The sequence below is a fragment of the Octopus bimaculoides genome, chromosome 7, assembly GCF_001194135.2.
Source record: "Octopus bimaculoides isolate UCB-OBI-ISO-001 chromosome 7, ASM119413v2, whole genome shotgun sequence".
NCBI classification, from domain to species: domain Eukaryota; kingdom Metazoa; phylum Mollusca; class Cephalopoda; order Octopoda; family Octopodidae; genus Octopus; species Octopus bimaculoides.
Genome location: NC_068987.1, coordinates 11,644,279 through 11,659,638, shown reverse-complemented (window position 1 = coordinate 11,659,638; position 15,360 = coordinate 11,644,279). Strand labels below are relative to the sequence as shown.

Below are 15,360 nucleotides of genomic sequence, written 5' to 3'. Positions count from 1 at the left end.
GTGCGGGTGACACGTAAAAGCACCCACTACACTCTCTGAGTGGTTGGCGTTAGGAAGGGCATCCAGCTGTAGAAACTCTGCCAAATCAGACTGGAGCCTGGTGTTGCCATCCGGTTTCACCAGTCCTCAGTCAAATCGTCCAACCCATGCTAGCATGGAAAGCGGACGTTAAACGATGATGATGATGATGATGATGTAAAAGACAAAAGACGACTTCTATGTTTATGATGGCATTCAAATAATCGTTATTTGATTTTGTGTTTGATCTTTATAATTTTCAAAAACTAAATATGTTTTACTTCTGCAGATCATCATTGAAGGGGTTCGTGGAAGCAGTAACAGAGTAAATTTTGCTATTGATGACATCGAATTCAACAATAAGAAATGCTCGCGTAAGTGAAAATTCTCTTTTAGGAAATCAAAAGGCAGATGTAGTTCTATATCTAAGAGATGAGGAATTATTTACATTATTTACATTATTTACATTTGACGGATATTTGTCCTCATCTTGTTTGTTGTTAACACAACGTTTCGACTGATATACCCTCCAGCCTTCATGAGGAGTCTTGGGGAAATTTCAAACCTGGATTCTCATTCCTAAGGTATTTTTTGATGTTAATATCAATATTATTATTATTATTATTATCATTATTATTATTATTCAGGTCACTGCTTAGAATCGAACTCGGAATCTTGGGGTTAGTAGCCCGCGCACTTTACCACTACGCCACAGGTATTTGACGTAGTGGTTAAGAGCGCAGGCTACTAACCCCAAGATTCCGAGTTCAATTCCAGGCAGTGACCTGAATACTAATGACATTGAAAAATACCTTAGGAATGAGAATCCAGGTTCGAAATTTCCCCAAGACACCTGATGAAGGCTGGAGGGTATATCAGCTGAAACATTGTGTTAACAACAAACAAGATCAGGACTAATATCTGTCAAATAAAAATAATGTAAATAATGTAAAATGCAGATGTGCTATAACTCTTGAAGCAGAATTTGTTCTCTTTATGGTGGCAAGGTGGCAGAAACGTTAGCACGTCGGGCGAAATGTTTAGGGGTATTTCGTCTGCCGCTATATTCTGAGTTCAAATTCCGCCGAGGTCGACTTTGTCTTTCATCCTTTCAGGGTCGATAAATTAAGTACCAGTTACGCACTGGAGTCGATATAATCAACTTAATTCCCTTGTCTGTCCTTGTTTGTCCCCTCTATGTTTAGCCCCCTGTGGTGTCACTTAAAAAGCACTTGGTCCACTCTGCAGAGTGGTTGGTGTTAAGAAGGGCATCCAGCCATGAAAACCATGCTAAAACAGACACAGAAGTATGGTGCTGTCTTCTGCCTCGTCAGCTCTTGTCAAAGTGTCCAACCCATGCCAGTGCGGAAAGAGAATTTTAAATGATGATGATGAGGAGGAGGGGGAGGAGAAGGAGGAGGTGGAGGAGGAGGGGGGGAGGAGGGGGAGGAGGATGATGATGATGATGATGATGATGACAGAATTTTTGCTTGTTTCATTTGTGAACAGGGTATCCTCGAAACGCTAAAGAACTCCCAGTAACATCAACAATTTCAAGTTCAGTAACCACAGCACTTCCACCGAAGACAACACCAAGTAAGTAATAGTCTTATAATAACCGAAACATTCTTATGAAAGAGAAACCCATTGCCGTACTGGCAAAGTATTTGGTACATAAATCTATCAAAACTACCTGCTGAAGGATTCCATTCATTTTCCATTGCTCGGATTGGTAGCTTCTTATCAAGTTGTATTTTTGTGCAAAGGCAATGAGACACAGACAAACACATACATGCACACACATATATATGCATATACATACATCATCACCATCATTGTTTAACATCCGTTTTCCATACTGGCATGTGTATATATACATAGGCATGTGTGTGTATGCGTGTGTGTGTGTGTGTGTGTGTGTGTGTGTGAAAGGGTGTAAAAAATGGAGAGGGTAAATCAAGACTACATACATTTTCCAGCTAAGCTTAACATAACTCATGCCACACACACACACACACACACACACACACACACACACACACGCACACACACACACATACACTCACTCACTCACTCATGCACACTCACACACACACACATACACTCACTCGCTCACTCATGCACACTAACACACATACGCACACACACACACAACACACACACACACACTCACTCGCTCACTCATACACACTCACACACACACACACACACACACATACACTCACTCACTCACACACACATACACACACGCACATACACTCACTCACTCACTGATGCACACACACACACACACACATATATAAGCACATAAACACATACACCTATAAATGCACGCATACACATATTAACAACTATTTATATTTTTACAGCACCAACGCAGTACGACTGCACTTTTGAAAAAGACATGTGTTCTTGGACTAATGATGCCAAAGCTGATTTTAAATGGGTGAGAGCTCAAGGCCCATCAGGACGCTATAAGAGTGGCCCAACAACAGACCATACCAGTGGAACAAGTAAGTGTGTTAATCAATAATATATTAAGTTAACCCTTTAGCATTTAAATCAGCCATATCTCTCTCATTACAGTCTCTATCTTTCTCATTACAGTCTCTATCTCTCTCATTACAGTCTCTATCTCTCTCATTACAGTCTTTATCTCTCTCTATCGCTTTCTCCCTCTCAATCCATTGTTGTGCCATCAGCCTGCTATCAGTCCATATTAATGCTATCATCAGATAAGTACCAGTCAAGTACTGGGGTCAATGTAAGGAATTGCCTCTCCTTTCAAACTGCTGGCCTTGTGCTGAATTAAGAAAGGAAAGTATTATGGGATACATACATTTTATTTAGCTAGTAAATGTGTGTTTGTAAATGTATATACATTGTATTAACCATTCAGTGTTCAAACCGGCCATAACAGGCCCGAAATTTTGCTGCCTGTTTTATGTTGAAACTGGTCAGTCTGGCCTCTCGCACCTACCCAACAATCATCATCATCATCGTTTAACATCCGCTTTCCATGCTAGCATGGGTTGGACGATTTGACTGAGGACTGGTGAACCGGATGGCTGCACCAGGCTGCAATCTGATCTGGCAGAGTTTATACAGCTGGATGCCCTTCCTAACGCCAACCACTCCCAGAGTGTAGTGGGTGCTTTTACATACCACCGGCACAATGGCCAGTCAGGCGGTACTGGCAACGGCCACACTCAAAATGATGTTTTTTATGTGCCACCTGCACAGGAGCCAGTCCAGCGGCACTGGCAACGAACTTGCTCAAATGTTTTCTAACGTGCCACCCGTAGTCACCCATGCATACCGGCCTCTCCTCCCCATGCCATTATTTATACATAGGGTAAAGGGTAAAGACCCCCTTCAGTCATGAATGACCATGGGATTGCACCTAGAAAGTTCCCCTTTGAGGCACAAGTCCATGCAAGGTTGTTTGTGGAAGGCCAGTAGTTGCCCATGCATACCAGCCTCCTCTTTCCGTGCCACTGATGTAATCCAAGGGAAAGGCAAAGGCCGATACAGCTTGGCACCTGTGATGTCACAATTCATTTCTACAACTGAGTGAACTAGAGCAGCATAAAATAAAGTGTCTTGCTCAAGAATGCAACACACAGCCCGATCTAGGAATTGAACTCAATCTGAGTCCAAATGTACATGTACATTTGTACATGATAACATTTCCGTACAACTCAGAATGCAGAGTCTAATTCCTATGAAGGTCAAATGTTTTTCCATTTTTTTAAATGATGTTATATATAATATTTCATATCCTCAGAAGACGGCTGGTATATTCTGTCAAAGAGATCATGGAGCGTTAAATCTAACTCAAAGGCACGTATTGTTGGTCCAAGCATCGCTTCTTCTCAGACACGATGTCTGAACTTTTGGTATCACATGTACGGAGCCTATGTGAATCAGTTACAAGTAAATGTCACACAAGGAACAACTACCAAAAAATTATGGATGAAAACAGGTGACCAGGGCAACTTATGGAGACAAGCTTTTATTCATATGGATAAAAGTGCATATAAAACTAATTACAAGGTAAGACTACAGAATTTTAAATTATCTATCTTTTCTCTTTTTTTTTTTTCTTTTACTCATTTCAGACATTTGACTGTTCATCAAATTTCACCATTCTTGACACGTCTTTTTAGTCAGCTGAAAGCAGTTTTGGCACAACTTGGCAAACACGTGTCTCATACCCAAATCTTCAGTGATAATGGACTGATCTAAACCGTAACTAATCTGCACATCTTCTGATAACTCACAAATGATAATTCGACAATTTCCCCTCATAGCTGCACACACATCTGCAATGTTTTTCTCAGTTCTGCTGGTTGCAATTCAACCAGAACGTTCATCCCTATCAACATATTTCGGCCATCTTGGAAACGTCTGAACCACTCATACACTTGTGTGCAGCTCATACACTCCTCTCCATACACTTTCTGCAATTTTGCATATGCCTATGAGCAGGTATCGCCATGACAGTTTTTTTAATTTTTGTCATGGTCAATGCGACGATCACATACTACACACCTTCCTTCCAAGCACTGCTGTAAACAGTGAAGTAAGCTAGAACGTTAAAATTTAGTGCACATGCACAGCAGAGTCCAAGATCAATCTGTGCTGAGCAGTTTTACTCTGTGTGCTTTAGCTTCGTTACTATGACAACAGTCCAGATACTTATTGATCAGACCCCGTATATAAAGAGACAGTAAAGAACCCCTTTGGTCATGAAATTTGCACCTAGAAAGTTCCCTTCTGAGACACAAATCTGAGCAAGGTTGTTTATGGAAGACCAGCAGTTGTCCATGCATATCAGCCCCCACCTTCTCCGTGCTACTGATGTTATCCAAAGGAAAGGTCAAAGGCCGATACAGCTTGGCACCAGTGATGCCGCAACTCATTTTTACAGCTGAGTGAACTGGAGCAACGTGAAATAAAGTGGCACAAGTCTGAGGCACAGGTCCGGACAATCTTGTTTATGGAAGACCAGAAGTCACCCATGCATAACAGCCTCCCCTATACATGCCACCGATGTTATTCAAGGGAAAGGCAAAAGCTGATACAACTTGGCACCAGTGACAGTGCAACTTATTTCTACAGCTGAGTGAAACTGGAGCAATGTGAAATAAAGTGTCTTGCCCAAGCACACAACACACAGCCTGGTCTGGGAATCGAACTCACTACCTCATGATTTTGAGCTTGATGCTCTAACCTCTGAGTCATGTGCCTTTACAAAAGATTATAAATAATGATGTTTTATGACAACAAAGTAGCTGTTGGATCAATTAAATCAATGTTTTGCATCCAAAAAGGCTTCTTTTGAACAAACTTCTATAACCTTATCCACTGAGTCTAATTTTCTCTTTATTTTAGATCACATTTGAAGCAGTCAGCGGAAACAATTATCGAGATTTTATTGCACTTGATGACATCCGCTTCACACTGGGGGCTTGTCATGAAAGTAAGTCTTATTTGCCTCCTTGCCTTTTTTCCTTTGCATTCTCTCTCATGTTTTCCAATCTAAGTAGAAAAACAATTTTTGTCCATATGTATGCATGAAATCATTTCTTGGATTCATAGCCAAGAATCGAAACCTTAGCCTAGATTTTCGTACAATATATTTACTAAGATGGCGAGCTGGCAGAAACATTAGCACGCTGGGCAAAATGCTTAGCTGTATTTTGTTTGCCGTTATGTTCTGAGTTCAAATTCCGCCAAGGTCAACTTTGCCTTTCATCCTTTTGGGGTTGATTAAATAAGTACCAGTTACACACTGGGGTCGATATAATCGACTTAATCCCTTTGTTTGTCCCCTCTGTGTTTAGCCCCTTGTGGGCAATAAAGAAATAACAATATATATACATATATATACACACACACACACACACACGCACACACACACACATCATCATCATCATCATCATCGTTTAACGTCCGCTTTCCAAGCTAGCATGGGTTGGACGATTTGACTGAGGACTGGTGAAACCGGATGGCCACACCAGGCTCCAATCTAATTTGGCAGAGTTTCTACAGCTGGATGCCCTTCCTAACGCATAAATTATGAGTGAGAGGTTATGCAACCATCTAAGGGATAAATGTATCCATAGGTACTATTGGTGTATTACCTAACTATGTATAGGCCCTGCTATAAGGCCTATACATAGTTAGGTAATACACCAATAGTACCTATGGATACATTTATCCCTTAGATGGTTGCATAACCTCTCACTCATAATTTATGCGTTAGGAAGGGCATCCAGCTGTAGAAACTCTGCCAAATTAGATTGGAGCCTGATGTGGCATGTATTCTAAGTTATCAGACAAAGATTGTTGCTCAAAGAGCTGACTTCCAAGTCTTACGATGTCATCAGCCTCATGTATGCAAACTTGGTCAAGGGATGCACTTCGACACTTGGTGATTAAGAGAGTTTGTTGGGGGGATATGGTACAACATTCAAAGGCATTTTGGATCCATGTTAAGCCTCTGCTGTTTTGTTTTTGTTTTAGGTAGAGATGGTCTACATCACTGTTTATGTGGAAATTATGTGTTTGTTAGTATTTTTCGGGTTTTCACATCAGTGGCTCAAATCTCATCAAGCATCCAATCAAGCAGCCCAAATGTTGGTATGAGTACTGACACTGCAAACACATTGTGGGCCACTGTTTTATAGAATGCATAGAGTAATGAGGTCCAAATTTTCTTTATTGGGCAATAATATTCTTTAGTGACACATGTTTTGTTACAGGTGCCATTGTAAGATGTTTTCATCCACCCCCAGATATCTGTAACATTCCTCATCATATATGTATGTATGTATGTATGTATGTATGTATGCATGTATGTATATATGTATATTAAACGTAAATTGAAAACAGAACACAAAGGATGTATTTCAAGAAAGCTGAGATAAAACTTTTATTTCCTTATCCAGATAACCCAACATTCTGTGATTTTGAATCAGAGGACAAATGTAATTATACTCATAACAAGAACGCTGACTTTGAATGGACCTGGAACCATGGAAGGACACAGAGCTCACGGACTGGGCCAATTGTAGATCACACCATGGGGACTTCATCAGGACATTATTTCTACATTGAAACATCATCCAAGAAAGAGAACCAAACAGCTCAGTTGATTAGTCCTATGTACCATACTGATACGCCGACATGCTTACATTTCTTTTATTTTATGTATGGTGATGATGTCAATACACTAAATGTATATCAGGTATTTGGAAACCAATTTGATGAATTAAAATCTCCGCTATGGAACATGGAACATTCTCAAGGCCCTAACTGGATTGAAGGCACAGTAACACTCGCTGCACATGGTAACTATACGGTAAGCTATAGGCAATATTATTTATCTGCTATAAGTGTAGAGAGAAAATTGACATAGAAAAATGATGGATAAAATGTGTTTTTGAATTTAGTTTCATCTCACGAGATTTTAAGTCCAGATTTTGACATGAAAGGATGCCCATCTACTACAAATAACATTCCATGAACAATTGGTGCCCTGTTCTCAACAGTGAGATTGATGAAGGTGTACATCAATTCAAAGGTCTTGTTATGGGACACAAACAAATGTATTGACTTATTTGCACTCACAACCCATGAGCTGTCATTCCAATACCTCCATCACTAATCTATTTTGACCTATCCCCCACTGCCACCACTACCATCACTACCAATGTCTCAAAGTCTCATTTCTAAAAGTGAAATATTTAAATGTAACACTTATCAAGAATTTTCAACTCTGTACCTTGATTCCAATTCCCTATGCTCTGGGTTCCTGCTGAGACCAACATTACCCTTTATTCTTTTGAGGGTTGATAAAACAAAAAGCACCAAACTGGGAGGGTTTGGGATAGACAGAACTATGTAAGTATCAAACAGAATGTCTTGAGGTATCTGTTCCAGTTCTTTGTGTTCTGAATGTGGTACCTGTGCAATAACACTTGTGTTATTGCCAAAGTTGTATTGGCATTACCATTTTCATGGGACTTAAGCTGTGCCATGGAGCAAGGAAGACTAACAACCCCTAATCTCCACAAAACACCCTTACCTAAATCTATACCATGGTGAAGAACTTTCCAGGTGCAAAACCACAAAATCCATGGTCATCCATGACTGAAAAGAGACTTAGATATTCTTTTCTACTCTAGCATCAAGTTCACTGTTCACTGCCTTAGGAGACTAAGATATTGTCTTCACTTGAATGTCTTCCTTTCTTTGATGCTTTACTTTTTCCTCGTATTTTCTCATAAGGTAGCAAACAGGTAGAACCATTAACAAGTCAGACAAATGCTTAGCAGCATTTCTACCCCCTCTTCATGTTCTGGGTTCAAATTTAGGGGAGATCGACTTTGCCTTTAATATTTTCAGGGCCCGTGAAATAAGTGCCTGTTGAACATTGGAGTCGTAACTGGCTACCCTCCTTCCCCAAAATTTCAGGCCCTATGCATATAGAAATAAATAGAATTATATTTTTTCCATAAGGTGGAGAGCTGATAGAATTATTTGCAAGTTGGATAAAATGCTTAGCAGCATTTCTTTTAGCACTTTGTATTCCAGGGACAAATTCCACCAAGGTTGACTTTGCCTTTCATCTTTTTAGGGTTGATAAAATAAGTACCATTGGGATCAGTGTAATTAACTAGCCCCCTCCTGCAAAATTTCAGGCCTTGTACCTAGAGTAGAAAGAAACACGATTATATTTTTCCATTAGGTGTAGAGCTGGTAGAATCATTTGCCAGTTGGACAAAATGCTTAGCAAAATGCCTAGTGTCTTCCAGCTCTTTGTATTCTGGGGACAAATTCCACCAAGGTCAACTTAGTCTTTCATCCTTTCGGGGTTGATAAAATAAAGGCCACTTTGACACTGTGGTCAATGTAATCAACTTACTTCCTTAAAAATTGCTGGCCCTGCACCAAAATATAAAACCTTTAAAATATTTCATTCGTATCCTTCTTCTTTTGGTATATTTTCCTCAGGTCATATTTGAAGGAATATCAGGAAAGGGCTTTAGAGGGGACATTGCCATTGATGATATTTACCAAACTGATGGATCATGTCAAACACCAGGTACATTTTTTTTTATTCTGTTTTATTTTGTTTTTTTGTTTTTTTGGTTTGCTTATTATGTAACACCAACGCCAGTGCTTTTTACATGGCTCCATCACCAATGCTTTTTACGTGGCTCCGGCACCAGTACTTTTTACATGGTACCAGCAACAGTGTTTTTTTTACATGGCACCATCATCCGTGCTTTTTACATGGCTCTGGCACCAGTACATTTTACATGGCACCAGCAACAGTGTTTTACATGGCTCCATCACCAGTGCTTTTTTACGTGGCTCCAGCACCAATATTTTTTTACATGGCACCAGCAGTAGTGTTTTTTACATGGCACCATCACCAGTGTTTTTATGTGACACCAACGCCAGTGCTTTTTGCATGGCTCCAGCACCATTCTTTTTACATGGCACCAGCAACAGTGATTTTACACGGCGCCAGCACCGGTACTTTTTACATGGCTCCAGCACTGTTAGCTTCTTCAGAGTGTTCTGAGTGCACAAGTTGTGCTCTGGCAACGGGGATGAAACCCAAGTCATCTACAGAGCAAAACAGTAGAATCAGAGATACAAGCAGCATCGCACATCAGTAAAATGTAATTAAATGTAATTTGTAAATGCAATATGTACTCATAGCTTTGCATCCAGTTCCACTGCATGGCACCCTTGGAGAGGATCTTCTGTTATGGCTGCAGGCTGACCAAAGCCTTGTAAGTGAATTCAGCAGACAGCAACTGAAAGAAGACTGTAATGTGTATGTATGTATGTATGTATGTATGTATACATGTATGTATGTATATATATGTACATATATACGTACATATATATACACACACATACATACACACATACATACATACATACATACATGCACACATACATACATACATACATACATACATACATATATACATACATATATATAATGGGTTTTTTTTATTTGTGCCTCTTTGTCTTGACATCCCATGGTTGTTGTAAGCGAGAGTCCCCATCACACTCCTAGTCTTCCATGAAAGGCCAAGGAAAACTAGAATATTATCTTACTTGGAGAAAGTTACCAACAGAAAGGGCATCTAACCATAGAAAAATCTGCTTTAATGAATTCCATTAGACCTGTGCAAACATGCAAATGTGGACATTCCAATGATGATGGTGATCAATCTCTCCTAACATACTCTTTGATTGAACCATAAGATGTGTATGACTGAACAGATGCTTAATTTATTTTATTGGTAATTAAAATATTTTTAACTCTTTACTAATTATATAATTCCACTATTTTATATATACATATATAAAATTTTTTTTTCAACTACTCAGGTTTCTGTGATTTTGAAAATGGTACCTGCAATTGGAGAAATGATAAGCTGGATGACTTCGACTGGGTTATTGGTCAAGGACTCACCTTAACAGATGAGACTGGTCCTATTTATGACCACACCTATAAGAACGCCAAAGGACACTATATGTACATAGACTCTAGCAGCCCAGTTCGTCCAGGAGATATAGCTCATCTTCTTAGTGAGCATTTATCAGCAACTGACAAAGCAGGCTGCTTGAAATTCTGGTACCAAATGTACGGAAAGGATGTAAACGCTTTGAACGTTTTGGTGCGAAAGACTTTTGGCTTTTTGCGCCACTATGATGCTGCCTACATTTGGACTTTAAATGGTAATCAGGGACAAAAATGGTTAAGTGCTCAAGTGTATATAGATCCGAGATACTCTGCCACGAGTCATCAGGTAAAGATGCTTCATTTTCTAAAACTTTCAACATCAGAATATGTCTTTCATCATCATCATCGTTGTCATCATTGTCATCATCGTCGTCATCAAGATCATTACCTTCTTCCTTTTCTTCCATCTCATCCTCATGAGCATCATCATCATCATTGTCATCGTCATCGTTGTTGTTCTCATCAACACCATCACTACCACCACCATCATCCTCATCATCACCATCATCACTACCACCACTATCACCACCACCGCCATCATCATCACCATCATCCCCATCACCATCACCAGTACTACCATCATTATAATTGTCATCATCATCCCTTCTTCTTCTTCTTCTTCTTCTTCTTCTTCCTTATTATCATCAATCAACCAAAGGCTTACATTTAGCTCCACCAAAATTTGGTACCATTGTTATATAAATCATAGTAATTCCACACAGAGGAAAATCAAGGAACTCCCCAAATCCAGGATTACCCTGACCGTCAAGGTCAAGTACTCTCTCTCCCTCTCTCTCCTTTTCTCCTCTCTCTCTCTCACTCACTCTTCCTCTCTCCCTCTTAGCTGTTTTCTTCAGCCTGCAGGCACATGCTCAATGTCTGCCTTTTCATATAAGCCATTTTCACGATTCACACACGTTTCGGCAAATTCACTTGAGGCCAGCACTTCTATCTCTATTCTTTATCCTTACTTTCCTCTCATTCTCTATCATTCAACAAAAACCCAGAAAACACTGGCATGACTAATCTTTTAAAATGCCACACCAGATGCATTGTGGGTTATCTGTGTTGAAAACTGGGAGACAGTCATTTGCAATAAATACAGACTTATTTTTTTTGCCTATTTTACTCAAGTTGAACATTTTAACCAAATAAAACAAATCTTAGCACTGCAATATATCTTGTTAACCCTTTAGCATTTAAACCAGCCCTATCTGGCCCAGACATTGTACCAGTTTTATGTTTGGACCAGACAGATTTAGCCTATCACACATACCCTACAATGTCATTTTAAAACACACTATCACATCATCAAAATTTCAAAGCTACGAATAAATTGAATAAATTAGCAATATATTTGACAAAGTAATTTGAATGCTAAAGGGTTAATGAGTTTCTTGCTGGTCTTATAATCAATGGTGTATTAATTAATGATGTGATTTTACTTCAATAAAAAAAAATAATAATAAGTTAATAAGTCAGTATATCTTAAATTTTTGAATTCTTCTTTTTTCCAGTTAATTTTTGAAGCAATACGAGGGAATGGAAGTTATGGAGACATTGCTATAGATGATATTTCTATTTCTCAAGAATCCTGTTCAATAAAACCAATCTATGCCGATCCACAAAAATCAGGTAAGCCTTATTCACTGGATAATTTCTTTGTCAGTGTCCATGTCTCACTATTATGGTAGTTCACTTACAGACGATGGATATTTTATTTCATCAAGAAATGTTTCTAAACATATTCTGCCATAATGAGACTAGTTTCTATGAATTTTGGATTGATGGTGGAGCATGTGAATATTAACGGCTGTGTGGTTAAGAAGCTCACTTTGCAACCACATGACTTTGGGTTCAGTCCCACAACACATCACCTTGGGCAAGCATCTTTTACAATAGGCCCAAGCTGACCAGCCTTGTGAGTGAATCTGGTTGATGAAAACTGTGTGGAAACCGTTGGTATACAGACAGACAGACAGACAGATAGGTGTGTGTGTGAGTGTGTTTGTGTGTATGTTTTATGTCTGTGTTTGTCCCCCCTTAACAACCTTTGTTGGTTTGTTGATATCTTAGTAACTTAGGTCAGCAAAAGGGACCAACAGAATAAGTGCCAGATTTAAAGAGGACAATAAGTCTTGGGCTCCATTTGTTCAACTAAAATCCTTCAAGGCAGTGCCTCAGCTTCACCACAGTCCAGTGATTGTGAACCAATAAAAAAAAAAAAGATTTTAAAGCATGTCTGTACCCATCCAAAGAATATCAGTTGTACAACACTAAAAAAAAAAACATTAAAAAGCAAAAGAAAACAAACAAAAAGCACCAATGAAACAATGTTAGCAGTGAATCATCGCCAGAGGAAATAGAATATTCCTTATAATTATTTAGAAAACTATTACACTCTCAGTGAGGTTGGCAGTAGGAAGGGCATCCAGCCATAGAAACCATGCTAAATTAGACTGGAGTCTGTGCAGCCCTTCAGCTTGCCAACCCTGGTCAAACCATCCAACCCATGCCAGCATGGACAACAGATGTCAAATGACGATGATGATGATTACCATTCCTTTGAAAACCAAAACAGCTGACTTTTTTTTTTCCAAATTTTAAATTCTCTTCTTTTTTTTTTTTTTGTACAGAATTCCAGGAGGTGTCTTGTTCTTTTGACAGGGACTTCTGTCTATGGCAACGTGATTCAAAATCAAATTTTAACTGGACTCTTGCTGGATATTATAAACGTATTAAATCACGTACAGGATCAGGTGAATTCTAATATTTTTCATAATTTTTTTTTAAGCACTAAGAACTTAATTCAAAATAAAACTTTGGCTTTTTTTTATTACTTTCCAATAAGTGATTTATCTGACCTACACCAATTCATATACTATAATTTTCCTGAAATCTGAATTACTTTTTGCTATGGGAGAATCCTAAACACCCCCACGTAACTGAAGGTGGACTGATTACAATAAATAAGAACTGAGTGAATTGTCAGCAGGGGTAGTTGATGGTGTTAGTTTGACCGTGTGTTGGTTTAACAGTCAGTATTTGAACAGTGGATACTGAATATTGTACCTAATACAGAGTGCATTCTGTGTTAACATATATTTCTGTGATAGGTTATTTTTAGATAACCACAACAAACTATTTATTTGTGTAATACCATTATACACCAGACGTGTATACCCACATCATAACACTTTTACCACCCATGTTTTCTTCTAAAGACTAACATGCAAGAATGAATTGACATCACCTAGCTATTCTTTTTCAATACGGTCAGAAGGCCTGAAAGGGCTATGGCACTATACTTCCTCCTTAGATTTATCAATTAAGGAGATGAGTTAATTAATAGACTCATAATTTTGTCCCTCTTAAGACAACCCAAACATTCTGAAAAGTTTCATTACAAAAGGGAAAATCTGCTAAAATGGATAAAGATGTTAGCCAGAGCCTTTACTTAGGTCAGCTGCACTTGTCAGAGAAGTCAGTTGCACTTGTTGTAGAAGCAGGCAGTATTTGCCTTTGAGGCTATTGCCATCTGTCAATAGAAACTAACTGCATTTATCAGAGTCAGCTGCACTTGTAGAGGTCACTTAAACTTGTAGAGACCAGCTGCACTTGTAGAGACCGGCTGCACTGCTAGAGACCAGCTGCACTCATAGAGATCAGCTGCACTTGTAGATATCAGCTACACTGATAGACACCAGCTGCACTTGTAGAGATCAGTTGCACTTGTAGATGTCACTTGCATTTGTAATGACCAGCTGCACTTGAAGAGGCCAGCTTCACTGGTAGAAACCAGCTGCGCTTGTAGGGCTAGCTGCACTTATAGAATCCAGCTGCACTAGTAGATACCAGCTTCACTTGTAGAGACCAGCTACAATTGTAGGGACCAACTGCACTTGTAGAGGCCAGCTGCACTGGTAGAGGCCGGCTTCATTTATTGAGACCAGCTGCATTTATTAGGGCCAGTTGCATTTATTGAGGTCGGCTGCATTTGCAGAGGCCAGCAGTGCTTGCTGTAACACCAGGCTGTAATACCAAGCGTTGTTACCCATCAATTTCATTTACAATTGAGTAACATAATTACATACACATTTTCATTTACTCTCCTGTAATACATAAATATAGTTTGTTATATTTCATTTTCTCATTGTTTATCTCACTTCTGTAGGGTCATATATCTATATCAAAAGTTTCCAGAGTAAAAAAGGCAGCAATGCTATGATACATACACAACTTTTGGCACCGGCATCAACTGGTGGCAACTGCCTGTCTTTCTGGTACTATATGTATGGATCCAACATAGGTTCTTTGAATGTATACATGACAAAATTTGGTCGTAAAGTATTAATCTGGACTAAGCGAGGCTCTCAAGAAAACCAATGGAATTATGCTCATTTGAATGTTGAAAATGATTATAACTACATGGTAAGATATGTGTTATTTCTTTGTTTTTTAAGACATTCCAAATTTAAATCCAGTTTTCATTCTAGTGATCCCCAATAGCCAAATTGAATTCTGTTTCATTTTCGCACTTAGGTCTTCAATTATCTGCAGTAAGTTTTATATTATTTATTTATGTATTTTGATATTTTGAGGCGCTGGAGTGGTTGTAAGGTCAAGAAACTTGCTTCCCAACCATGTGGTTTTGGTTTGAATCCTACTATCTTGCACCTTAGGCAAGAGTCATCTAATATAGCTCTGAGGTTTCAAAGCCCTGTGAGTGGAATTAAGGATTTGATAAATGGAAATAGGAAAAAAATCCAGTGTGTGTGTCT

At 39.0% G+C, this 15,360-nt stretch overlaps 1 protein-coding gene across 1 annotated transcript in view; it reads left to right on the top strand.

Annotated features, from left to right (window-relative positions):
* Window positions 1-15,360, top strand: part of LOC106882389 (MAM and LDL-receptor class A domain-containing protein 1) — a 221,633-nt gene that overhangs the window by 161,790 nt on the left and 44,483 nt on the right. The window contains exons 97-107 of the mRNA XM_014933051.2: window positions 308-392; window positions 1,528-1,614; window positions 2,388-2,531; window positions 3,806-4,074; window positions 5,416-5,503; window positions 6,975-7,387; window positions 9,043-9,133; window positions 10,444-10,865; window positions 12,097-12,214; window positions 13,216-13,338; window positions 14,754-15,010. Coding sequence (XP_014788537.2) covers window positions 308-392; window positions 1,528-1,614; window positions 2,388-2,531; window positions 3,806-4,074; window positions 5,416-5,503; window positions 6,975-7,387; window positions 9,043-9,133; window positions 10,444-10,865; window positions 12,097-12,214; window positions 13,216-13,338; window positions 14,754-15,010 — 2,097 coding nt within the window. The remainder of the gene's footprint in view (window positions 1-307; window positions 393-1,527; window positions 1,615-2,387; window positions 2,532-3,805; window positions 4,075-5,415; window positions 5,504-6,974; window positions 7,388-9,042; window positions 9,134-10,443; window positions 10,866-12,096; window positions 12,215-13,215; window positions 13,339-14,753; window positions 15,011-15,360) is intronic.